This window comes from Prionailurus viverrinus, chromosome B4 (assembly GCF_022837055.1).
Source record: "Prionailurus viverrinus isolate Anna chromosome B4, UM_Priviv_1.0, whole genome shotgun sequence".
Classification (NCBI taxonomy): Eukaryota; Metazoa; Chordata; class Mammalia; order Carnivora; family Felidae; genus Prionailurus; species Prionailurus viverrinus.
Window position 1 is genome coordinate 20472135 of NC_062567.1, and position 27223 is coordinate 20499357.

Consider the following 27223-nt stretch of genomic DNA (forward strand, 5'->3'; position numbering starts at 1 on the left):
GAATGATAGCAATTATACCAATTAAAATGGTTTTCTTTGTGAGTGATAAATAATATTTTATTTTTTCCCCATCATAAAAGAAAAGCTCAATGCCACTTGAGAATATAGCATTTAGTTTGATTTAGCATTTATTAGGCAGTGTGGTTCCTGGCTTTTGGTTTAGCCCTATGCCCTTTATTTTGTAGCTGATTTGCTAATTACTATTGAAAAAGCCTCTAAAATTTCACTGGGGAAATGCAAATGTACATTGAGATTCTAAATACTTGAGAGGCAGCCAAGTACTGAGTGCATGCAAACACATTCTGAATTTTACATAATTTTTTATATAATTGCTTTTAATGTCCAGAGGCTTCCTCCTTCAATATCAGTATATAGATCCTTTCTCTTTTAGCAAAATCGTAATGAACAGAATGTTATGATTCTTTCAAATAAATAAAAATAATAAAAATTAGAATTTCTATGACAGGTGAAAGAGTAGGGAACTAAAAGATTTGTGGGAGGAGGCAGAAGTATGGCATAATATTAATTTTATAATTTTTATTGAAATAAAAAGCATTGTGTAAAAGTACAAAATCATGAGTATACAGCACAATGAATTGTCACAAAAGGAACACACTTTTTTAAGTACCCCATATTTCAAGACAAAAAACATTACCAGTACCCAGAAGGCCTTCTTGTGCCCCTGCCCATCACCTTGTCCTCACTATTCCCCAAATTAGCAAATGTCCTGCCTTTTAACACTAAACATTGCATTTCTCTGTTTTTAAACACTATGTAAATAGAATAATGTAGCATACATGACTTATTTTATTCAACATTGTTTGAGAGATTCATCCATGCAGTTACATATAGCATTAGTTTATTTTCATTGCTGTATAGTATTCTATTAGGTAAATAGAACACAGTTTATTCATTCTACTTTAGAGGAACATTTGGCTTTTTATAAGTTTTAGAGAAACAGTGCAGCCTTTTTTGCATGTCTGTTGGAGACTGCATATCTTTCATTTGGGTATATACCTAGGATTGAAATAGCTGGATAACAGGATTAGTTATTTTCAAATTTAGTAGGTAATGCCAAATTCAATTCCAAAAGAATTGTATCAATTTATATGTCTGCCAGTATTATATGAGGTTCTACTTATTCTATTTCCTCACTAATACTTGGATTGTCAATTTTTAAGTTTTAGCCATTTTGGTATGTGTTAGTTATTTTAAAATTGCTTTTCTCTAAAGACTAATGAGATTGGAAACTGTTATATGTTTATTAACCATTGTGACATGCCATTTAAACTTTTGCTCAATTTTACATTGGAATGTTTTGATGTGTAAATTTTTTCATATTCTAGATATGAACTATTTTTATCATATATGTTGAAATACTTTCTCTTTGCAACTTGACTTTTTACTTTATAAATTTTATCTATTTGCTGATCAAAAGTATTTTTAAATTTTAATGTATTTTTTTACATTTAATACTGCCTCTAAATCATGAAGATGTGCTTTTATGCTCTTTTCTAGAAGCTTGTTTTGTGTTGCACATTTAGATCTTATTTTTATATATGTTGAGAAATAGGAAGATGTTTCATATTTCTCCATATGAATAGCCATGAGACCCAACACAATTTTTTTTTCAATATATGAAATTTATTGTCAAATTGGTTTCCATACAACACCCAGTGCTCATCCCAAAATGTACCCTCCTCAATACCCATCACCCACCCTCCCCTCCCTCCCACCCCCCATCAACCCTCAGTTTGTTCTCAGTTTTTAACAGTCTCTTATGCTTTGGCTCTCTCCCACTCTAACCTCTTTTTTTTTTTTTTACCCTTCCCCTCCCCCATGGGTTTCTGTTAAGTTTCTCAGGATCCACATAAGAGTGAAAACATATGGTATCTGTCTTTCTCTGTATGGCTTATTTCACTTAGCATCACACTCTCCAGTTCCATCCACGTGGCTACAAAGGGCCATATTTCATTCTTTCTCATTGCCACGTAGTACTCCATTGTGTATATAAACCACAATTTCTTTATCCATTCATCAGTTGATGGACATTTAGGCTCTTTCCATAATTTGGCTATTGTTGAGAGTGCTGCTCTAAACATTGGGCTACAAGTGCCCCTAGGCATCAGTACTCCTGTATCCCTTGGGTAAATTCCTAGCAGTGCTATTGCTGGGTCATAGGGTAGGTCTGTTTTTAATTTTTTGAGGAACCTCCATACTGTTTTCCAGAGTGGCTGCACCAATTTGCATTCCCACCAACAGTGTGAGAGGGTTCCCGTTTCTCCACATCCTCTCCAGCATCTATAGTCTCCTGATTTGTTCATTTTGAGACCCAACACAATTTATTGAAAAGACTGTTCTTTCCTCTACTGCTCTCCAGAACCACCTTTGTCATAAATCACATGTTCCTTGGGTTTGCTTCTAAACTTTCTATTTTGGATCTTCGTATAATTTTTCTTGACTCATGCCAATACCACATTATTACCATTACTGTTGCTTTACAAAGAGTCTTGAAATCCTAGAAAGCCATTCTTTGAGGGGTTGTTGTTAAGTTCCCTTGGTATTTTTGGCCCTTTGCCAAGGGGCCTATTTCCTTATAACTTTCCATATGAAATTTACAATCATATTATTGGAAGCGTATTATGCCCTAGATTAAATGTGGAGATTGGACATCTTGATAATCATTAGTCTTTTAATCCATGAAGATGGGTGTATCTTTTCATTTATTTATATTTTCTTTAATTTCTCTTAATGAGGTATGTCTTTTGTATATGAAGAGGTTACTCAGACATCTTTAATTTATTACTCTATATATTTTGAAACTATCTTTTTAGATGCAGATAGATTTAGATTGTAATATATTCCTAAGAATTTGATATCCTTTTTATCTCTAGTAATACTTCTTGACTTAAAAAAAATCAACTTTGATACTAGTGTACCTACACAGCTTTCTTTGGTATATGTTTACATGCTATATTCTTTGCATATCTGCCAACATGCCACTCATTTTCTTTCGGTCTTACCACTGATTGTAGAGCACAGGCTGGATTTCCATTTGCCTAGGGACTGTCTGTTGGCTAGACTATGGAAAGTTCAAGTGCCAGAGAATTAATATCCTTGAGAATAGCTGTAAACCACACTCAGGTGGGTAGCTCTTAGCTAGTTTAGGTAGCTTAGCTCTTATTCTAAGGTGGTTTCCAGAATTCTCTAGAGGAGTTAAGTCCCAATTCTCAGACTGGCAATTCTCTAGATGAAGCATCATTTATTTGATTCTGTCTTTCTTTTCCTGTCTCCTTTACTCCCTTTCTTCAGTTTCATGGAATTACCTATGAAATAAAGTATTTTATTCAAATCCTTATTTCAGGATTTGTGGATATCCAAATAAGATAATATACTTTCCATCCTTTTATTTAAAATACTTATGTCTTTATTAAAAAAATGTTAATGTTTATTTTTGAGAGAGAGCAGGGGAAGAGCAGGGAGATACAGGGAGACACAGAATCTAAAGCAGGCTCCAGGCTCTGAGCTCTCAGCACAGGGCCTGATATGGGGCTGGATGGAACTCATGAACTCTGATCTTGACCTGAGCCAAAGTTGGATGCTTAACTGACTGAGCCACCCAGGCACCCCATGTCTTTATTTAAAATGTATCTCTTGCTAGCAGCCTTTGAGTTTGTTCAATTCAATTTGACAATCAATGTTTTATTTGAAGTATGTATTTCATTTTTTCCCTTTCCTCATCTGTTTTGTTTCTTAAATTCCATATATGAGTGAAATTATATGGTATTTGTCTTTCTCTGACTGATTTCACTTAGCATAATAGTCTGTAGCTCCATCTATGTCATTGCAAATGGCAATATTTCATTCTTTTTTGATGTTTATTTTTGAGAAAGAGAGAGAGGGAGAGAGCAGTGGGGCTGGGAGGTGGGGAAGACAAAGAGAGAGGAAGACAGAGGATCCAAAGCGGGCTCTGCACTGACAGCAGCAAGCCTGATGTGGGGCTCGAATTCATGAACTGTCAGATCATGATCTGAGCTGAAGTTGAACACTTAACCAACTGAGCCACCCAAGCACCCCAAGATTCCATTCTTTTTTTTTGGCTGAGTAATATTCCATTATTGTATGTATACCATATTCTCTTTATCCATTCATCAATTGATGGACACTTGAGCTGTTACCATAATTTAACAATTGTGGATAATACTGCTATAAACATTGGGATGCATGTATCCCTTTGAATTAGTATTTTTGTATTCTTTGGGTAAATACCTAGTAGTACAATTGCTGGACCATAGAACAGTTCTGTTTTTAACTTTTTGAGGAACCTCCATACTGTTTTCCAGAGTGGCTGCACCCAGTTCGTATTCCTACTGACAGTGCAAGAGGGTGTTCCTTTATCCACATCAAAAAAAAAAAAAAAAAAAGAGAGAGAGAGAGAGAGAGAGAGAGAGAGAAAGAGAGAGAGAAAGAGGCAAACCAAGAAACAGACTTATTTATTATTTATTTAGCGCATGAGCAGGGAAGGGGCAGAGAGAGAATCCCAAACAGGTTCTGTGCTGCCAGCGTTAAGCCCGATTTGGGCTCTATGCCACACACCGCGAGATCATGACCTGAGCAGAAGTCAAGTCAGAGGCTTAACCGGCTGTGCCCCCTGCCATCAAACAGACTCTCAACTATAGAGAGCAAATTGATGGTTGCCAGAGGGGAGGGGGTAGAGTGATGGGTTAAACAAGTGTTGGGGATCAAGGAGTTTACTTGTGATGAGCACCAGGTATTTTATGAAAGTGTTGAATCACTGTATTGTATACCTGAAACCAATATTACATTGTGTATGTTAACTAGCTGGAACTTATATAAAAATTTTTAAATAATGAAGTATGTTAAAGATACCATCTGTTTTTAACATTTCTTTTTTCTTATTTATGTGTCTTCTTTCGGGTTCAGGCTTCCTTTCTGAAGACTTTCGACAACGAACAGGGATAAGGTAGACATTCATCCCTGTTTTAAAAAGGAGAAATCTGGGGCACCTGGGTGGCTTGGTCGCTTAAGCGTCCGACTTCGGCTCAGGTCACGATCTCAGGGTCCCTGAGTTCGAGCCCCGCGTCGGGCTCTGTGCTGACAGCTCAGAGCCTGGAGCCTGTTTCGGATTCTGTGTCTCCCTCTCTCTCTGCTCCTCCTCTGTTCATGCTCTGTCTCTCTCTGTCTCAAAAATAAATAAAAGTTAAAAAAAAATTAAAAAAATAAATAAAAAGGAGAAATCAGAAGGAGGAAAGGAGAGATAAGTCTCAAGCAAGTTCAAAACTTAGCAAGGCAAATTTCATTAGATCTTAAGGTTCAAGAATAATATTTGATGCTGTGCCCTCCAAGCCCACTGGGATGGTAGCATCCTCACCAGTACTTGTTATTGTTTGCTTTTTATGTTACCCATCCTAAAGTGTGTGAAGTGGTTTCTCATAGTGTACTTGGCTATTCTCTAAAACTTTTATTGATGTCCAATATACATGCAGAATAGTTCACAAAATGGCCATACTTGTTTAACAAGCACTTAGATATAAAAATAGATTGCTAGGAAAAATGTCCACTTTTGTTTCTCTTCTCTCTTTATATGACTCCAAATTCATATATGTCAGATTTACTATAAACCATATATTCTTTGTGTTCTTTTCTATTATTTATTTTTTAAACTTCAGACTGGATATTTTCTGCTAATCTCTATTTGACTTAGCTTATCCTTTCTTTTCTGGTGGGCAATCTTGTTTTTTTTTTTTTTTTAGTTCTAGAATATCTATATTACTCTTTTTCTAAAAAAATAGATTCCAGTTCCCTGGAGAAATTTTATTTTATATTTTATATTTAATTTTATTTTATTTTAATTCCAGTGTAGTTAACATACAGTGTTATATTAATTTCAGGTGTACAATATAGTGATTTAACAATTCCATATATTACTGAGTACTCATCAAAATAAGTGTACTCTTAATTCTCTGGGGAAATTTTATATTATTGTCTTCTCTTCTCTTGGACGTAGTGATTATAGTTATTTAAAAATCTCTCTCAGTAACTTGAGTATGTACTCATTTGTGAAACACTTTATATTGTCTGTTTTTCTCTTGGTGTATTTGGTAATTTGAGAGTTAATGCCAGATATTATGTTGTCATAGTGGTTCTGTATGCATTGCCTTCTTCCAGAGAGGCTCTATCCTGTCTATGATGCTTTACTAGATAGGGAGAGATCACCTTAACCCAAGTAGTCCTTGATATATACCAAAATGGACAGAAGTCTGTGAAAAGCTCAGAATATTTATTTACTCTTATTGCCAGGGTATGATATTCCAGGGGCTTACTGAGAACCTCGGATATTTATTAGAGCCCTTTGTCCTTGGAAGGTCCTAAACTCCAGTTCAGGAGTTTAACGTTGTATTGTTGCCAGAAATTCAACCCTGTTTCTCTTCAGTTCCTGCTTTGCTTCTTGGACTTGCAACTTAGGCAACTTAAAAATTTAATAAGCATTTTTGAAACTTAGTCTTCTGTCCTCGCATTATGTCTGGGATTTTGTCTTTAGGGTTGAGTATTTTTGCAGCCCCCAAACTGATTATTTTTTTCATCCTCAGGCCTGTGAGATTATCTAATTTTTCTGGCTTCTCTACCTCTCACCAGCTTCCATCTGTCAGATTCTTAGTCTTTCCCCACTGCCTCATATTATCAAATATTATGTTTGACTCAGAAATGGAGAATATGGAATATCTATGCATTTTCCTTCTTTCTATGATCTTGGCCCTTCAATTTTGGCTCCATTTGCAGTTTTCTGATGCCTCCACATGGGTAGGTAGGTTAGTTTGTTTCTTTCTCTCCTCCCCCCCCTTCTTTTTTTTTTCTTTCACTTATCTAGACATTTTCATTGTTTTTGGTGGGAACGTCATCCTGCTACACGACGATGTATCATAGCTAGAAATTAAAGTCAGTTCCTTCCTTCTCTCATTTTAGTAATATTTTTTGGTACCTACTGTACATCAAGCACTGTGCTTGGAGTTGGGGATATTGCAGTAAAGATTGTACCAACTATTCAGGTTAAAAAATAGATTGTTACAGGGCACCTGAGTGGCTCAGTTGGTTAAGAGTCTGACTCTTGATTTTTTTCGGCTCAGGTCATGATTTCACAGTTTGGTTCCTGAAATCAAGACCTGCATCTGGCTCTGTGCTCAAGTGCAGAGCCAGTTTGGGATTCTCTCTGCTCCTCCCCCCTTGTGCATGCTCTCTCTTTCTCTCTCTCTCTCTCAAAACAAAGAAGTAAACTTTAAAAAAATAGCTTGTTACCTGTACCTCAGAAACTCCCTGTATACTCCTCCCTCATCCTACACTCATCTGCCCCACCAAAAAGTAATCATTATCTTGAATTTTGTGTTATCACTCTGTTCTTTAGTTTCACATATGTATATATCCCTAAACAGGACTTTATAAAAGAATTTTATAAAATTGAAATCATATTACATATATTCTTTTGTTAATTTTTGTTCTTAGAACAGCAATTTATATTTGAACAAGTGATTCTATAAAAATGCTTGAAGATGGACTCCTCCAAACATACCTTTTAGTGGCTTTAGGAGGCCATTTAGTGGTCAACAGGGCACAGCACCATACAGCAACTCTGATTTGCTTTGGTGCTTGTGGGTTGTGCTCTGAGAACTTTGTTCCTCTTTGTTACTGAAGCAAATAGCGTACGATGAAGTTTAGTAAGCAAGAGCTAAATTAAGTCAAGAATGAACAGAAAATTCCCAGTGGTTTGAGCTGTGGCCACAGGAAACATGGGGTATCAAAGGTAGAACATAGGTGCTTCTTAGTGAGTTTGGAGTTTAGGGCAGAGCAGTGTGTAGTTTTTTTAAGTGTTGAGCACATTAAGAACTATGTTTCTTGAGTCTTTGGGGCTATTTCTGTAGTAGGGTCTGGAAAGCTGGGTTTGCTTACTCAATGAGATACAATCCTGACATTTCCCAGAGTCAGTTTCAACTCCCACAAAGCATCTTGCTGTGTCAGTGTGAAGTGTGTAGACTTACAATGTGTCTGAGCCAGATGCTGCATCGTCATCGTTTAGCCCTGTTTTTTGAGAGCTGGCTCCACTGACAACAAACACATGTCAAAAATTAATAATAGAAAAATCTTGTTTTTAATTTTAACCATATCATGAAGTAAAACATCCCGTCATTCCTCTCCCCCTATCCTGCCCCAGTCCATCATACTTTTTAAACTAGATTCTAGCAACTAATGAATAATAGAGACAAAGCATAGTTCTTTCTCTCCCTGGTGAAAAACGGCATGATTTGTTATTCATGAGTTCTTGTTTTCTTGGAGGATTGTTTGATGAAATTTGTGGGTGATATGTATCCTATCATTGCCTGGAGGCCTTTTAGATTTCCTCGCTTAGAGTATTTTCCTTTTGTTTTTAATAAACTTGCAAATAGTTGTGGAGAAGAGCCACCTGTTTTAGTACGATGTCCCCGCAAACCCACTCCCAAATTAACACATTCAACATTTTACAGTATTTCTTCACAAGTTACAAAGACAGAGTAAAAGAAAAAAGCTGCTTTTAAAAATAATCTAGAAGATGAAGTTACTACTTCATCTTGCCAATGTCAAGACTCTTCCTTTATCCCTCTGGTTGTTGCCATCTGCATTTTGAATAAGGTTCGGTCAGTTCAATACAGCAGGAAATCTTGTCTGAGTTAGGCAAGGCTTCTGTCTAAGCAGAACAGGCATGCTTTTGCCACTAAAGGGGAAGAAATGACAGCCTAGTCTACCATGGAAGGCCTTGGTCTCCATTGCTGTGTTTGCTGAGTTTGGTTTGGGATTAAGCATCTATGAACTGGCCTCATGATTCTCCTTAGAACCAGAGGGGCTTCTGTTTCCAGAAGTTCAGTTACAGAAGACATACTTCACTGGTATGCCCTAAATTGAAGATTATTTTATAAAATCTGAGCTAAGCAACTCTGCATTGGGAAGGCAGAGGCTTATTTTTAAAATTTGTAACAGGTACAAGAATTAAATGCATGTCTTAAATATATATATATATATATATGTATGTATAATATTTATATCATATATATTAAATTATTATATATAATCATTAAATTCATATATATATATATATATACATATATATATTAAAGTTAATAATCTTCACTTACCTGAAGCTAAAGTAACTTCATACAAAATCCAGCAAAATGATCCATTTGGAATATTGCCCCAAACCCAGAAAAATGGAAAAATAAAAGTCTTAGAACGATCAAGATAGATTTCAAGTGGTGACATCCACTCTTGTTTATAGAATGCTACTATGCACCTGTATTTTGTGGAAAGTAGTTATTACTCTGGAGCCCGACCCCTGGGGTTGAATCCAGGCTCTGTCAGTCACTAGCTCTGTGGCTTTGGGCAAGCTACTTTAATGGTCTGTGCCTCACTTTTTTATCTTTAAGATGGAGATAATAAAATTGATATAGAATTAAACGTATTAATACTTGTGCAGGCATTAGAACAGTGTCTGGCATATAGTAAACACTTAGAAAATATTAACTATTATCTTACTTATTCTTGCTTTGTTATTTATTATTTCAAATACTCTTGCTTTTTATGCTTGGTGATCTAGTTTCCAGGTATACAGGTAATTATAACTATAAATTAGAAGGGAAAAGACAGTTCTAGCATATTTTACATTTAAAATATGACACTTGGTTTTCAAATTAAGGAAAAAGGAAAAAACATAAAAACTAAGCATAAGAACTCAAAAAGTTCAGCAGTCTTAGTATTTAGTGTATGAAAAAATAGCCATAAACTTTGAACAGCTCCAGAGGGCATTAGTGTATTTCAGCATAGTTTAGTACCTAGTGTTCAGAGTAATGATTCTGACTCAGGAAGAAAATGTTAAATTCTCTTCATGGTGCTCAGTTCAGAGAAGACAAGAAGTGTTTTATATTTTAAGAAGATTCAAAAACAAACTTTAAAAAAAAGGTATTGAAAGACCCATTTCTAGAGGATTTTTAATTATATGTTTTTTAAAAAAAATTTTAATGTTTATATTTATTTTTGAGATAGAGAGAGACAGAGTGTGAGCAGGAGAGGAGCAGAGAGGGAGACACAGAATCCTAAACAGGCTCCAGGCTCTGAGCTGTCAGCACAGAGCCTGACGCGGGCTAGAACCTAAGAACTGCGAGATCATGACCTGAGCTGAAGTCAGACGCTCAACCGACTGAGCCACCCAGACGCCCCAAATTATATCAGTTTTATTGTATTTGCATTTTTTTTGCCTCCTCCTTTGGGTCCAAATTGGTTTTTCTTCAGAATTATATGTAAATATGATCCTTAGGCACAAGCATTGTTTCTATTAAATGCCTGACATACCTAAGTTTAGCCTTTGTTTTAGCCACTGCACTGCTCAGTAGTACCTTCATACAAAATCTTCATGGCTGTCAAGCCAGCCAGGTTTTGTTTTGTGGTTACGTTCACCAGGAGCTGAGATGAATTCCATATCATGCCAATTCTGTGTTGCAACATGATCTGTAATGTTTACATACACATTGTTGAGGAAAAAGACCATTTTGCTCTAAATTCTTTTTTTAAATTTTTAATTGTGGCAAAATCACATGATATAAAATTTACCATGTTAACCATTTTTAAGTGTACAGTTCAGTAGGTTAGCTATATTCACATTGTTTTGTAACAGATCTCTAGAACTTTTTCCTCTTGCAAAACTGAAATGCCATGTCCACTAACTCTGTTCCCCTCTCAGTCTCTAGCAACCATCATTGTTTTCTTTTTCTATGAATTTAATTACTGTAGATGCCACATATAAGTGACATCATATGGTATTTATCTTTTTGTGAATGGCCTATTTTACTTAGCATAACATCTTCAAGGTCCATCCATGTTGAAGCCTGTGACAGTATTTCCTTCTTTTTTTAAGACTAAGTAGTAATTCCGTTGTATGTATTAGCACATCCATTGGTAAACATTTGAGTTGTTTCTACCTCTTGGCTATTGTGTGTAATGCTGCAGTGAATATGATTATTTAACATTTCTTCAAGATCCTGCTTTCAACTATTTTGGATACATACCTAGAGGTGGGACTGCTGGATCACATGGCAGTTCTGTTTTTAATTTTTTAAGGAAACTCCATGTTGTTTCTTAAAACATGTAAATTGGCTGCACCATTTTATATTCTCACCAACAGTGCATAAGGATTCTAATTTCTCCACAGCCTTATCGGTATTTGTTATTTTTTTTGATCAATAGTGTCCATCTTAACGGGTATAGACTAATACCTCATTGTGGTTTTGATTTGAATTTCTCTAATGATTAGTGATATCAAGCATCTCTTCATGTGCATCTTGGCCATTTGTATGTCCTTTATGTAGACATGTCTATTCAAATCTTTTGCTCATTTTTATATCAGGTGATTTGTTGTTGAATTGTAGTTTTTATATGTTCTGGATATTAAACCCTTATCAGATACATGGTTTACAAATCTTTTCTCTCATTCTATAGGTTGAATGAAATTTTTAAAACTTTAATGTAGTCCCATTTGCTTTTTTTTTTTTTGGCTTTTGTTGCCTGTGCTTTTGATGCCATAACCAAGGAATCATTCCCAAACCCAGTATCATGAAGGTTTTCCCCTGTTTCTTTCTAGAAATTTCATGGTTTTAGGCCTTATGTTTAGAACTTTAATCCATGTTGAACTTAATTCTTGTGTATGCTATAAGGTAAGAGTTCAGCTTAATTCTTTTGCATGTGGATATTCAGTTTCCCCAGCACCATTTGTTGAAGAGATTGCCCATTTTTCCCCATTGGATGGGGAAACATCATTGCAAACATCATTTGATCATTATATATGATTTATGTATATATGACTTTTTATATATGATTATTTCTGGGCCCTGTATTCTGTGCCATTGCTGTATACATCTGCCATTATGCCAATACCACCCTGTTTTGATTATTTAGCTTTGTAAATGTTTTTGAAATTAGAAAATGTGAGACCTCTAAATTTGTTCTCCATTTTCAAGGTTGCTGTATTTGGGGTTCTAGAGATTCCATATGATTTTTAGGATGTTTTTTTTTCCTGTTTCTGTAAAAACTGTCATTGGGATTTTTTTTAGGGACTTTAATAGAGATTGTTTGAGGTAGCATGGGAATTTTAGCAGTGTTATGTCTTCCAATCCACGAACATGGCTATCAGGCCAGGTGTTTGCATGTTTAATTTTTTTCAGCCATGTTTTGTATTTTTCAGTTTGGTTAAGTTTATTCCTCAGTATGTTATTCTTTTTTAAATTTTTTTATTTTTTTAAATATTTATTTATTTTTGAGAAAGAGACACATCATGACCTGAACAGAAGTCAGACACTCCATTGACTGAACCACCCAGGTGCCCCGATTTTTTTTATTTTTTTAATGTTTGTTTATTTTTGAGAGAGAGTGATAGAACATGAGTGGGAAAGGGGCAGAGAGAGAGGGAGACACAGAATTCGAAGCAGTCTCCAGTCTCTGAGCTGTCAACACAGAGCCCGACATGGGCCTTGAACTCATGAACCACAAGATCATGACCTGAGCCGAAGGTGGTCACTTAACCAATTGAGCCACCTAGGCACCCCATTAGTTTTGAAGCTATTATAAATGGGATTTTTTTTTAATGCCCTTTCTGAATTGTGATTGTTTTGCGTATAGAACTTCAATGAATTTTTTTGTATGTTATATTTGTATTCTAAAACTTACCTTAATATATTTATTAATTCTAATAGGTTTTTTTTTGATAGAATCTTTAGGGTTTTCTATACATATAGTCATGTCTTCTGCAAACAGATAATTGTCCTTCTTCCTTTCTTTTTTGGATGCCTTTTATTTTGTTTCCAATTATTCTGCCTAGGACTTCCAGTAATGCTGAAGAAGTGACAGTGGCCTGGGGTGCCTGGGTGACTTGACTGCTTAAAGGTCTGACTCTTGATTTCAGACCAGGTCATGATCTCATGGTTGTGAGATTGAGCAGCATCAGGCTCCACATTGGCAGCATGGAGCCTGCTTGGGATTCTCTTTCTCATCCTCTCTCTCTGCCCCTCCCCCACTCATACTCCCTCCTTCTATCTCTGAAAATAAATAAAAATATATTAGAAAAAAAAAAGAAGTGGCTTTGTCTTGTTTCTGATCTTAGAGGAAAATCTTTCAGGCTTTCACCATTGGGTATGATGTTAACCATAGGCTTTTCATATATGGCCTTTATTATGTTGAGATAGTTTCTTTCTATTCCTAGTTTGGTGAGTGTTTTTATCATGAAAGTGTGTTCAATTTTGTCAAATGCTGTTTATAAATGAATGGAAATGATCATGTAGTTTTTGTCTTTCATTTGGTCAATGTGGTGTATTACAATGGTGTATTACATTGAATGATTTGTAAGTTGAATTATCATTACATTCCAGGAATAAGTCCCACTTGGTTATGGTGTGTAGTCCTTTTAATGTGCTGAATTTGGTTTGCAATTATTTTGTTGAAGATTTTCACATCAATATTAATCAGGAATATTCGTCTGTAGTTTTCTTTTCCTATAGTATCTTTGTCCGACTTTGATATAAGGGTAATTCTGGCTTCATAAAATGAATTAGGAATTATTTTAGAAAAGTTTGAGGAAAAGTTTAGTGTTAATTTTTCTTTAAAGATTTGGTAGAATTGTCCACTGAGGCCTCCTGGTCCTGGGCTTTTTTTCTCCATTGGGAGGTTTTGATGACTGATTCAGTCTCCTTACTAGTTATAAATCTGTTCAGAATTTTTATTTCTTCATAACTCAGATTTGATAGGCTGTATATTTCTGGGAATCTATTTTGCTCTACACTCTTGACCACCATCTCTTTCCATTTGGATCTGAATTACTCCTAGGAATGTGACTTTAATTGTATGTTGTTGAGACTACCCTTAATATATCTCTGCTCATGGCTTGGTAAGTATGAGCATTTTGGTTTTATCAAAGAGGGCATCCAATCTTGTGAGTAGCTACCTCACTCACAGAGATACTGTAAGTCTTAATATAAGAAGCTTAGTGTTTATCAAAGGCTATCACGGAACTGCTACTTTCGTGGAGGAAGAAGTGTTGCTTTTTTCCATTTCTACTTTCTTGGACTTCTATGAAGATAAAGTAGAAAGGTTTAGATTTGAATATCTAACATGAATGTCTTGAATACATAAAATGAATATTTTTAAGTGAATGCTAAATTAGAGTAAAATTCTGAAGAATTTTTTCCTATATTAGGTTGAAGATCTTTTTTAAATTCTAAATCCCTCAGGAGAAAAATTGCAGAAAGCAGCTCCTCAGTCCAAATATGGTCAACATTGGTTGAGGAGTCACCATACTTATGTAGATTTTTAAAAACTAGTTTGGAGTCACCATACTTATGTGGAATTTTAAAAACTAGTTTGAATACTAACCTAGTTACCTAATCTTGGAAATGTGTAAGTTTGGTTGGGAGATGGCAAAGTTAGGGAATCTTGATGGTGGATGGAGCAAGAAAGCGTTGCAAGTTGATTGCAAGTTTATAATTATTAGTAGAAAAATAAGCCTGGATCACTTTTATATTCTAAGTAAGACAGATGTATATAAGTAATAGCACATTGGGTTCCATGGGGTCCTACAATCTTGGAAGAAGTACACAGGATGATATTCTTATATTGATGTTAACTGACTGAATGCTTTTTACTTTCCTTTGAAAATATAAAGTAATTTAAGAAAAGGACAAAAAAGTTTGAGGTAACTAATAATTCATATTGCTGTGTTTTCCATAGTAAGATTGGAAAACTTTTTTTTTTAATGTTTAAGAGACTTTATATTTGGTCATATTTATCTGACCAGTTAGGTTTTTTAACCTTTATTTTTATTTCAACCTTAGAGTTAGTTTATTGTAAAGAGATATTCTTGTTCTAATAAACTTTCAGATCTGCCTTAAACATTTAAAGTTTTCAAATGAAAACTTGCAGTGCTGTCACATTATCAGGGAATTTAGTGTTATTTGAAGGAATAGCATTAACCTCCAAACTCCAGTGAGGCAGAATATTTAAACTACACCACTGTATTCTTAGTATGTAAGACTTAGTTTACCTGGATAAATCTATGCTGGATGAATGTTTGCTAAATGTAATTTACAAGAAATTTCACATGTTATGCTCATAGAATCACAATCTAGTTAATGAGATAATGATACCCCCATTGAATTACTCTTCTGAGTTTCCTTTGTTTTTTCCTTTCTGCCTAACGTTTTAGTTCTAGGGTGTCCTCTCACCACTTTGGACCTCTGTCCTTCATAGCCAATAGGCACTCTCTTAGTGATCTAGTCTTACCTGATTCTATAGCTTTATCTCTCATCTTTGTGCAAATCAATCCCAAATTATACAGCCCAGACATCTCTCCTAAGCTCCATACTACTTTATCAGCCTGCCTATTTGATATCTACAATTAAATTTTAAATAGACACTTCACACTTAACATTTGCAAAACTGAACTTCTGCTCTTTCTTCCAAATCTACTCTATCAAGAGCCTTTCCTCACTCAATGATGGCAGCTCCCGTCTTAAGGTTGCTCAGGCCAGAAAACCAGAATAAAGTCCTTTATTCTTCTCTTCCTTTCAAACCCTATATTTAATTTATTAGGACATCTTGGTGTTTCTGCCTTCTTCAAAATGTACATGAATTTGACTGAATGGTTGTTCTTACATTTTAAAAAAAAAACTGAGGTTCAGAGAAGTTATGAGAACATCCTAAGTTCACAAAAGTAGTTAGTAATAAAGTCATAATTCAAATCCATATTTTCTAACTGACCACATATATAATTTGTTCTTTTTGTAATACTAGTGCTTCTCCAAAATAAATGCTATAATTGTTTTTTTTTTTATTTATATAGTTCAGAAATATGATCTGACCTATTGTGTAACTGGGTCTTTTTAAATAGTATATGTTATTTCAGTGAGGTTCTATAGGAATTTTCTAAGCCTAATTTTCTAATTTATAAATACTTGCCAATTCAGTTGAATTGATTGGTACTTATCTCTTCTTGTATCTTCCTCTGGGTCAAGAACTATGCTTTCAATTGAAAATTGTGTATTGGGTAAAAAGAAAAAGTGTGGGGGTAGAAGTCATGAAATAAAATATTCAAAGAGATCTCTTAGAAAGCTCTTTGTTGGGTCGCCTGGGTGGCGCAGTCGGTTAAGCGTCTGACTTCAGCCAGGTCACGATCTCTCGGTCCGTGAGTTCGAGCCCCGCGTCAGGCTCTGGGCTGATGGCTCAGAGCCTGGAGCCTGTTTCCGATTCTGTGTCTCCCTCTCTCTCTGCCCCTCCCCCGTTCATGCTCTGTCTCTCTCTGTCCCAAAAATAAATAAACGTTGAAAAAAAAAAAAGGAAGCTCTTTGTTAATATTTTCTTGTTCTGTCTGAATTTAGAACATGTATTAACTCTTGCTACCTTAGATAAAAATACTTTTCTATTTCTTGGAGTTTTCATGGTATGTAATATTGATTTTGATACTAATCATTGAAGCTTATTTAAATTATTTAGAGTTTTCTCTTAAGGGCTTCTGTATCAGAAGGATGTTTTATAACTTTGAAATCCATTAGATCGTATATTTTCTAATTGATTATTATGGCTAAAAGTTGAAGGATTGGCATCTTAGTAGAGGGCTGAAAAGAAATGTAGCAGAAATGAAGTATGTCAAGCCAAATTTTATGAGATTTAAGGATATCTTTGAAAGAAACCAAGATTAAGCTTTTGGGAGATGCCTATTATGTCTGTTGATGTGACATCTTTGGAAAATGATCAATTTTTTAGATTTATGTACATGTAGAACACTTATCTATAAAACAGATTTTAGGTAAAGAGCCCTTGGTGTCATTATTCCATCTTTTTTTCTCTTTTAAATTTGTGTTTTAAAGTTTACTTGTTTTGATATTTCACCAATTTGTGTTATTTTGTTCCAAGGATGAAAATTTGATGAATATTTAATTCAGAGAAGCAATTTTCACATCTCACATCCTACCTACCTACCTACCTACCTACTTGCCTTTGCTTTGATAGAAGTATTTAGCACGGAATCTCTCTTAAGACATTCTTATAGGCTTTGGAAATACCTCTCAAAGCAAACAGATGATTATTTGGGGCATCAAACCCAAAAGCTGCGCCTAGAAATTTACTCCCTATGTCAACTGAATGAGTTAAAGTTGTGTGGTGCCTGCAACCATAACGGCATGTATTTAAAAGGTAACTCAGTTTGCTGCTTCTAAAAAAAATGTCTGTTGACAAACAAATCTAAAATAATAGTTCAAAAAAGAGATACTTTATTTCTGGAAAACGTGATACTTCTGTTACCATTTGCAGTGGTGGATATCTGTGAGTCTTTATACTGTGAAATAAACTGGTCAACTATACTGCTGTCTTTTCTTTTTCATAGTGTATGCCAATTAAAGGCCTAGGATTCGTGCTTGGAGCCTATCAGTGCATTTGCAAAGCAGGATTCTATCATCCTCAAGACTTCTCACTGAACAACCTCCCGAGTAAGTGCCCTTTGCTTCTGTGCATATATATGAGTATGCATAATATACACCATTATTAGTTATTCAGATTTTCTTTTAACTTTGTTGGGGTTCTTTATCTCAGTCCCCACTGGTTTGACATTCTTTCAACCCTTAAGGAGTTTTTGCTTTGGTTTGTCATCTGTAGTACCCTGGAGTACCATAAAAAAATGTATATTTTGGTTTTCAGTACATTTCCTGAAAATAGTGTAGCTATGCAGTAAGATCATTTGGGATTTAGTTATTGAGAGCGGTTGCTGCAGGAAGTTCCTAAATCTCATTTTGCTAGTTTATTTATTTATTAATTTGTTTATGTATTAGTTTTCTATGCTGCATAAAGAAATACCACAAAGTTGACACAAATTTATTATCACCAAGTTTCCATTGGTTCCCTTTCTAGTCAGAGGTTAGCTTGGTCCCCTGACTCACCAGGCTAAAACTGAGGTGTCATCTGGGACGTGGTCTGATATGAGGCCCAGGGTCTTCTTGAAAACTCATGTAGGCCAATATCTTGGAACAGTATGCTTGAAGCCACCATGTTTTGGATAGATATTAGTCAGTCTGGGCTTCCTCTCAGCTTTTAAAAGTTACCTAAAGGCCTATCCAGGTGACCCTTTTACAACATTGCAGCTCACTTCTTCAACACTAGCGAAAGAATTTCCTCACTCCGCTCAGATTGAAGCTTCTATAACACAATGTAATCACGAGAGTGACTATCCCATCACTTTGCCAGATAATGTAACCTATTCGAAGGAGAGACTATCTCATCATATTTACAGGTCCACTCACATTCCACGGGAGGTGATCATACAGGGTGTATACTCCAGAATCAAAACTTGACTATCTGGTATTATATTCCTATTCCAAAAAATGTCAGTGGTACAATTAGAATGTTGTTTTTTTTTACTTTATCTCTAGAGAATGCAATGTTGCCACATTGCGCTTGTAGCCAGCTATTGGATATGGTAACAAGCACATTGGCTTGTAGCCAGCTATTGGATATGGTAACAAAGAGAGAGAGAGCGTAGTGGTAAAAGGGGTGGTTTTATAGGAAGTTAGGGTTTGGGATTACGGAAACTGAGGTTTAGGTATCTTTTAGATAGTCATTCACAAATCGTTGCAGCCCCTATTATTAGTCTATATAGGAGTTTGCATTTCTACTAGGCATCGTTCAAAGGGTACACTGAGATTGAGACCTGAGCTTCTTCCTCTGGGAATTTTGGCAGACATTCGGAGGTTTTTTTGTTCTGTTTTATTTTCTCCTGGAAAAAATTATTCTTGGAATTGAGTCTGTTTACATTTAACTTTAGGCTCTGGAGATGAGTAACATTTTGCGCTCTCCTCAGTTGTATAGTTCAGAGTTAAGCCCTTGTTCTGATTAGTAGTTAAAGGTATCATTCTAGGATGGCCTCCAAGATTCTGTTCCCACATGCCCTGTCCAATACCTTCCTCTTAAGTGTGGGTAGGACCTCGGAATACAGTTAGTTGGTTACTCCCTTGCTTAAGCTATATTATCTAGCAAAGGTGATAGTCACCTATGTGATTACATTGCACTCAGTAAGATTCCTTCCCATAGTAACAGACTGAAGAGAGGTTCTAGTGTTGGCTTTGAAGAAGTAAACTACCTTGTCGTGAGAGGGCCACATGGCTAAAACCTGAGAGTGGCCTCTGGAAGCAGAGAGCAAATCTCATGGGCAGCAACCAAGAAAACATGGACCTCGGTTCTACAGCTGCAAGCGACAAAATTTTCCACAAAGCCCGAAAACATGTGGAAGAGGATCCTGAGCTCCAGAGGAGAATTCAGCCAGGCCAAGACCTTGATTTCAGCATAGTGAGACCCCAAGCAGAGAGCCCAGTTACACTGTGTCCACACTTCTGATCAACAGAAACCGGGAAATAATGAAAAGGTATTTTAAGCCCCCAAATTTCCAGTAATTTGTTATGTAGCAATAGAAAACGCATGCAATAGCAGTGATGATAACATACTTTCAGGATGGATATGCTTTTCCTTGCATCTGTGTGTACCAACCCATGGCAATACCAGAGCCACTTTGACATTCTTCACATTTATCGTCCAGACATAACATATGATTCAACACTGAAGAATTAAGAGAATAGGTTTTAGCTTATGTTCGGTGAAGGTATTTTGTATCTGGTTTACCCACATTTGTTCTCAGCTCCCACTATGTGACTGAAATAAAACATCTAAATATTTTAGAACCAGAGAATGACTATGCTATTTGCTTACAACACCACCAGGAGAAACTAGTTAACCTTTAACAACTTATCTTTATTTAATTTGCACACTCCTACTTTCTTCCTTATTTTAAAAGCCAGTGTTTTTCACTGGACCTACTTTCTCTAAGAAAAGGCGGCTTCTCTGTGTAAATCAGACTCCTGTGTTGTACATACTGCAGCCACGGAAAAGAGGCCACAGTTTTTAGAAAGATGATCTATATTTAGACCTTAGCTGTGATTCAGCTTTGACCTTAGCACATACTTAACGAGACCTGACCTTCCTCAATGACAGAGCAGAAAGCTAGCTACACATTACAATTTGAAGTCAGTAAAGTGTTCCTTGACCAAAACTATCTTTCCTGATGGTCTTGTCAGGTTGCAGGAAAAACCACTATTATTTACTCCTTGTCCTAAAGAAAGAATACAACAGTCTGACCAGGAATGCAAGTTATAACTTATCAGGGTCATCAACTGAGGACTGCCAAACATTTTTTCTATTTTTTGTTATTATAAAAACATATACTATATATATCTGTGTTTTGCTATATTGCCTTTTCATCATAGCATCCAGGAAGTTCATATTGACAGTTGTTTTCAAATGTTTTTAGGGAGCTACCCATGACTTAAGGAATGACTAGGTATAGCTCTGGAACCAACGGTAAAGAAGGCATTGAAGACCCAAAAATGAGACAACATTCGTGAAACTGATAGCATAGTACATGGCATGTAACAAGTGTTCATAGATATAGTTAAATAAGTGAATAATCACACATGCATGTGAACAAACAGCAGTGATAATCCTTAAACATCATTGATCACTAGCACCTTGTCACATATTTTATCATAACTACAATAACCAATTTTTTAAAACTAGAACTTTTGGAGAATGAATTCTACGTGGACAGGATGGCAGAAGTGTAACAACCAGTGACACATTGAGTAGGGCAGTAGGAAGAATACTTGGGGGCTAGAGGCAACAGGAGGAAATTTGTTGCCTGATCAGGAGAATGGGATTCAGAAAACACGATACCTCAAAGATAAAACTCACTTAATTTACAGTTGTAAATCTGAAAGTCAACATCTGAAATTCCCACATCTATTATTGTCTGGTTATCACATTTGGAGACAGGAGCTGAGATATAGTGCTGTTGTCTTATAGAAAATGTAGATGTGACTTAAAAATCCTGTTAAAATATGAAGTGATTTAAAATATTTATTCAGAGTAAGACCCACAGTAAACAAAGGGCTTGTAAAGACCAACACGGATGTGTTTAAATGACATGATTTAAAATTGTGCTGACAGCCCAGAGCTGTGTTTCTGGATCTCTCTTGAAATTGATGGTCATATGTGATCTAATAGGATCTGACATCTGGATAGTAACAGGATTTCAGAATAACCAAGTACTGATGTATAACTGTCTCTTCAAATCCAGGCTGTGCACTTCCAGGTTGATGTAAAAGAAGCTTATGACACGCTCATCTCTCTCAAATGCATCAGTCTTTGTATGAGTTCGGTCTCCAGTGAAACCTCTTTTCTCTTTTCTGTGGATACATTCCCAACCTTTCAGTTTTACTTCTCTTGTCCTTTAATTGACTGATTCAGTTTATGTACCTTTCCAGATGAATCCAACTTACCAATGATCCATACTTAAAGATCACAGTCCCTGATTTGGCAACTCTGGTGCTAATGGTGGGGGGGGGGGGGAAGACAAGAAAGTAGAGATTTTAAAAAGGTATTATCTTGGAGGAAAAGAGAAGCTCTTTGAAAGCAGGTAAAATACAGGAATGCTGAGCAAACTGTTAAGCAAGGCTCACCTTTCTGGAATAAGTTTACCCCTCCTTTTTTCATGATCGGAAAGCTGGAGATATTTGACTTTATGCAGACTAAGTCCTTTATCAATCTCTAATACCGATCCCAAATTTAGAACAGATGAAGAGAGCTTGAACATCATGTTCTCATTATCAGCATCATCACTTTTGCTACTGGTAGGACTTCAACCTTGTGGTCTGATTCACTTCTGGTGTGGTGTAAAATTAGTCCTGATCAGTTTTATTTCAATTGTAGTAGCGTGGTTATCCATCTACTTGTGCTTTTGTGTTTGCCTCATTCATTTGACTAATTTTCACTTGTTAAGTCTTCCTTCATCAATCCTATTCATAGTGAATGGAGTCCAGTCACTCAGTGTGTCTGGAAGTTAGGGTGGGTTGCCAGTGGAAGAATTCCCAATGCCGTTAATGTTCTTGGACTGTCAACTATTGCATTTAATCTGTTTTTCTTTGACTGTATTCTTTTCAACTCTTGGGACATTCTTCATACAATCTTGGATGTCCCTGGTTGTTAAATTTCTACCAGAGCTGAATTTCTTTCATAGGTTAGCACAGTGATTAAGAGCATGGTCTTTGGAATAAGTCTAACTTGGGTTTGAATGCTGGTGCTGCTAATCACTTGCACTGTGCTATATTATTTAACTTCCCTAACCTTCATTTATATCCTGTGTAAAATTGGAATGACACCACATGCTTTATAAAATTGTTATAAGGATTCCAGAATAAACTTAAAGTTCGAATAATAGTAGTTGGCACATACTAAATGCTCAAAAATGTTATTTTTATGATTATTATTTGGAAGATTTTGTCTATTCTGCTTGTCTCTTTCCTCAAGTATCTCTCCATTTTTATTCCTTTCATCTAGTATATGCTCCACTTCCCAGCAGAGGATCATATTTTCACGTCCCAGACTTTTTCAGTTCAGTTTGTCTTTAAAACGGACCCTGCTAAAATCTGTAATATTCAGTCATCCAAAAATCTTCCTTTTTCCTACTAGCTGAAAATTACTTCAATAGATTAAAAAATATTTTTTTATTTATTTACATTATTTTACTATATTGGACTGCTTATTTGAGATTCACTTTTGTAAACAGTCGTCTTCCCCAAAATATTAAAAAAGGCCCTCTGGCAGGAAGATGTGACTATCAGTCACATATTAGCTCACTGCAATAGGCGGAATGATGTCCCTTCCCACCCTTCAAAGGTGTGTGTGTTCCACTTTCACAATCTGTGAATATATCAACCTCACACGGCAAAAAGGGACCTTGCAGATGTGATTAAGTTACAGACCTTGAGATGAGAAGATTATCCTGGATTATCAGGATCGTTCTAATCACGAGTCCTGAAAAGCAGAGAAGTTTTGTGGCTGTGGTAAGAGATAGAAGTGAGGACACAAGAGGGGTCAGAGAAATGCTACATTGCTGGCTTTGAAGATGGAGGAATGAACCCAGCCAAGGAATGTAGGTGACGTCAAGAAGCTGGAAAAGGCAAGGGAATGGAATCTTCTCTAGATTCTCTGAAAAAAATATAGACCTGCTGATACCTTGATTTTAGCCAAGTGAGGCCCATGTCAGACTTCTGACCTTCAGAACTATAAGAATGAATATAACTGTATTATATTTCATTTGGGAAGCAATATACACTTGTATTGTTTTAAGACACTGGGTTTGTGGGAATTTCTTATAGCAGCAATATAAAACTAATATACTCAGCTTGCTTCCCACCCAACATTCATTCCACTGTTTACAGCAGCCCATAGTGCTTTCTCTAGAGGAATTGTTCACAATTCTAGATAATTGACTCAGAACAATATATGAGTGAGCTTTTGAGTCAAACATATTTGGGTTTAAATCTTGTCTTGGAGACTTGGGCAAGTCTCTCCTAAATTCTGAGATTCTCTTTCCATATTCATAAAGCAGGAATAGTGGAATCTATTCTTTGCTAGTTTTGAGGAGTAAATGAGATAACATACCATGTCCCCCAAATGATAGTGATTATTTTAATGTGAATATGGGGAATTTAGTCCTTTTATTTATAGTATTTATATATTGGATGTTGTGGGGATTGAATGAATAAATTGTAGCCAAAAAAATACATTTGTTTTTAAATATTTTATAAGTCATATCAGAATCTTTCCAAGATCTAAAATGTAGGAGACAATAGAAAAAATGAATATATGCATCAGTAAGCACATAGAAATATAGGGAAACACTGGACCTCTGACTATATTCATAGTGAGGGAATATAAATTTTAAAATGCTTGCACTGGGCTTCAGCTCAAACTTATTTTTACAACTAGCCATTCATGATGTAAGTATATGATGGCATATTAGCTAATCCTGATTTTATGACATGCGAATATACATTCATGTCCTAACAGTAGAAATCTTTTTTGTATAATAGTCTAGGTATAACCATATTCAGCCAACTCTTCTCTTCTTGTGGACATTATAGATCTTGAACCAAATATACACAGAAATCTACTGAATGTGTTGGAGTTACTCATGTACATGTACCTTTTTCCACTTGATTTTTGGATGTGATTTTAACAAGCTGAAAACTGAAGACAGATTACTTTATCATCCTACACCATGAAAAAACAAATAACAATATATCTCCCGATGGTTAGCTCATTGCTGCATTGTAACTCCAAACCTTGATTGATGAATATGTTCCCTCTAGTTCTAATGAAAAAGCAAATATGCGTATGGAAAGAAGGGAGATGTTTACCCTAATGGTGATTTCAGATGAGTGTTATTTGTACCTACAGCTAGTGTTGAACTCTCATTGACTTGATTCTCTGTTACTTTCAGCTGAATTATGTTCCTTGTCTGTGATTCATCTTTTTCTCACATGCCTTACAATGGAAGGAGGAAGGGGTCATGACATGGGCATCTGAGTTAGTCTTGCAAAGGTCCAGGCTGTATCTTCCTCTGCCATAACCAGTTCCTATCATGGAGGGTTACAGTACCTCCAATCTGAGTGATTGGTTTATTGACTGATTTATATGTCTGAAAAACCCATCTGTCAAAAAATATTACTGAGCATTGACTCTGCATTGTTTTAAGCACTGGAGAAAAAAAAAGTGAGTATAAAAAGTGGGGTTTCTAAGATTACTGGACAGACTCACATCTTATCAAAACATACTGCAATATCCACAAGCAACAAATGAAGAAAGTCTTGAGTAAAATACAGCCACTGTTTAATCAGTAAATCAGATCAAACGTAAGAGCTTTATGACTTAACTGGCCTTAAAAGGTTGGCATGTTTTCTCTCCATACTCAAATATTCAAATGTTATCTTTTTGCTCTTCTGAAAACACAGCTTTATCCTGCTGGCACTTAAGACTCTTTAACCAGCAAAACACTTAATACTGTAGTGATATTTCTATCTGATGCTTGTACTATAGAGACCTGAAATATATAACTTCTGTTTCAATCCATTCTACCCACTTCAACTCATTCCTTTCTTTTTTTTTTTTTACTTTTTAAAAAATGTTTGTTCATTTTTGAGAAAGAGAGAGAGAGAGAGAGGGAAATAGAGAGCACACATAGGGGAGGGGCAGAGAGAGAGGGAGACACAGAATCTGAAGCAGGCTCCACGCTACGAGCTGTCAGCACAGAGCCCAACATGGGGCTCGAACCCACGAGCTGTGAGATCATGACCTGAGCTGAAGTCGGATGCTAAACCAACTGAGCCACCCAAGTGCCCTACTCATGCCTTTCTAAATCAGAAACTCAATGCTTTTTTTCCCCATAAAACATAGGGGGAAAACTTTCTGTGGTACATCTTAACAATATGTATCACAAGTCACAAAAATGTGGATACATCTTGATCTATAAATTTGATACTTCTATTCCAGGATACTTGTATTCCAAGAAAATTCCAAGAAAAATAGCAATCTAAGAGATTAAGAGAAATGTATGTTCTTTTTTAATCAAAAAAAGAAGGGGCAAAAGAAAAGTACCCTTTTAATTTGTGCATTAATTGAATCTTTAGAAAACCAAGCCAAAAAGCTGATTTTAAGAAATTTCTGAAAAGCTGTAGTGTTTCATCAGCAGTGACCATATTTACCACTTGAATTTTCACACTAGCTGACAAAATTTCTCATTGTAAATAGAGTGTAATTTTTGTTTTGGTAGTAGGCATTCAAATAGAACTTTGCATATAGGTTTTCTAATGTTACCTACTGATGTCATTTGCAATTCTCTTGATAACATTACCGCGTTGAAGGAAAAAGTTTAAGTTATTAACGCTTAACATTATAAGGGCAACTTTTAATTAGTAAATAATTCAGTTTAATCTTTGCTGAACTTTTTTGTGGGAACAGGTATTGCTAGGAATGACAACACTATTAACTGAAATTCAAATTTAATAAAGTGATAGTATGTCTAAGAAAATTATTTAAAAATCTATCTCTACATTTTTTGTTATTTTGAATTACCTATATTTCTTCAGTAGAAGATTTTTCTAAATCTCCAAATAGAATGAAATATTTAGAAAAGCATTGTTAATAGTGTTAACTGTTCTACTATTAGAATATAAAAAAGCTGGGGCGCCTGGGTGGCTCAGTGGGTTAAATGTCTCACTTTGACTGAGGTCATGATCTCACAGTTTGCTAGTTCCAGCCCTGCGTTGGGCTCTGTGCTGACAGCTCAGAGTCTGAAGCCTGCTTCACATTCTTTGTCTCCCTCTTTCTGTGTGTCTTCCCTGATCGCACTCTGTCTCCCTCTCTCTCAAACACAAATAAACATTAAAAAAAATTTTTAAAAAGAATATCAAAAAGTAGTACAGAGTTTAAAAGAACCATAAAATGAAGTACTCACTAAGGAATCATCTCTACTTCCTAGTTTAATGATAGAGAGTAAAGTATTACATTTATTATTCAATGTAAAACAATGTGGCCAAGAGTAGCATACAGGCACATGCTTTAATATTTGTTACATGCATCTAGTATACATTATTTTTCATAGCTGCATGTTTGCTGTGTGATACAATCTTTAAATTTCACTGATTCATACTTTGTGAAACAAAAATGTTATGAAACATCAAAACTTGCAAACTGATCAGAAAAGTTTTTTGGGAGACTAGAAAAACGACTTCATTTTAATAACGTTCCGTATCAGAGAGTAGAGACCTGGCACGTAAATGCATTGCCTTGCCCTAGATTTCATCCTGGTTGGATGGCAATAGCCACAAAAGACATAACTGCAAGAACTGACGGAATTTTAATATGGACTATTCATAAAAAATATTGTATCAATACTAAACTTCCCAACTTTTATAATTGGAATATGGTTTTGTATGAGAATTCTCTTTCCTTAGGATGTACAAACAGGAGTATCTATGGGTAAAGGGATGAAGTATCTCTAACTATCGAGTGGTTCAGAAAAAAATTGTACACGTATAAAATCTATAAACATCCATCCATCTGTCTATAGAGAATATCAATGATTGGGTAAATGCTGTGGAATATAAATAGTGCATCTAAGTAAAGGATATATAGAATTTTTTTATTTGATAAATTGATATATAATTTTCTTGAACATAATAGTTCCATAGAATTCCATTGAGCAAAT

The 27223-nt window shown here is 35.6% G+C and overlaps 1 protein-coding gene across 1 annotated transcript in view; it reads left to right on the top strand.

Annotated features, from left to right (window-relative positions):
• GPR158 (G protein-coupled receptor 158) overlaps positions 1 to 27223 on the top strand; it is a 420554-nt gene that overhangs the window by 179118 nt on the left and 214213 nt on the right. Inside the window, exon 3 of the mRNA XM_047864839.1 lies at positions 17459 to 17561. Within this exon, the coding sequence (XP_047720795.1) occupies positions 17459 to 17561 (103 nt within the window). The remainder of the gene's footprint in view (positions 1 to 17458; positions 17562 to 27223) is intronic.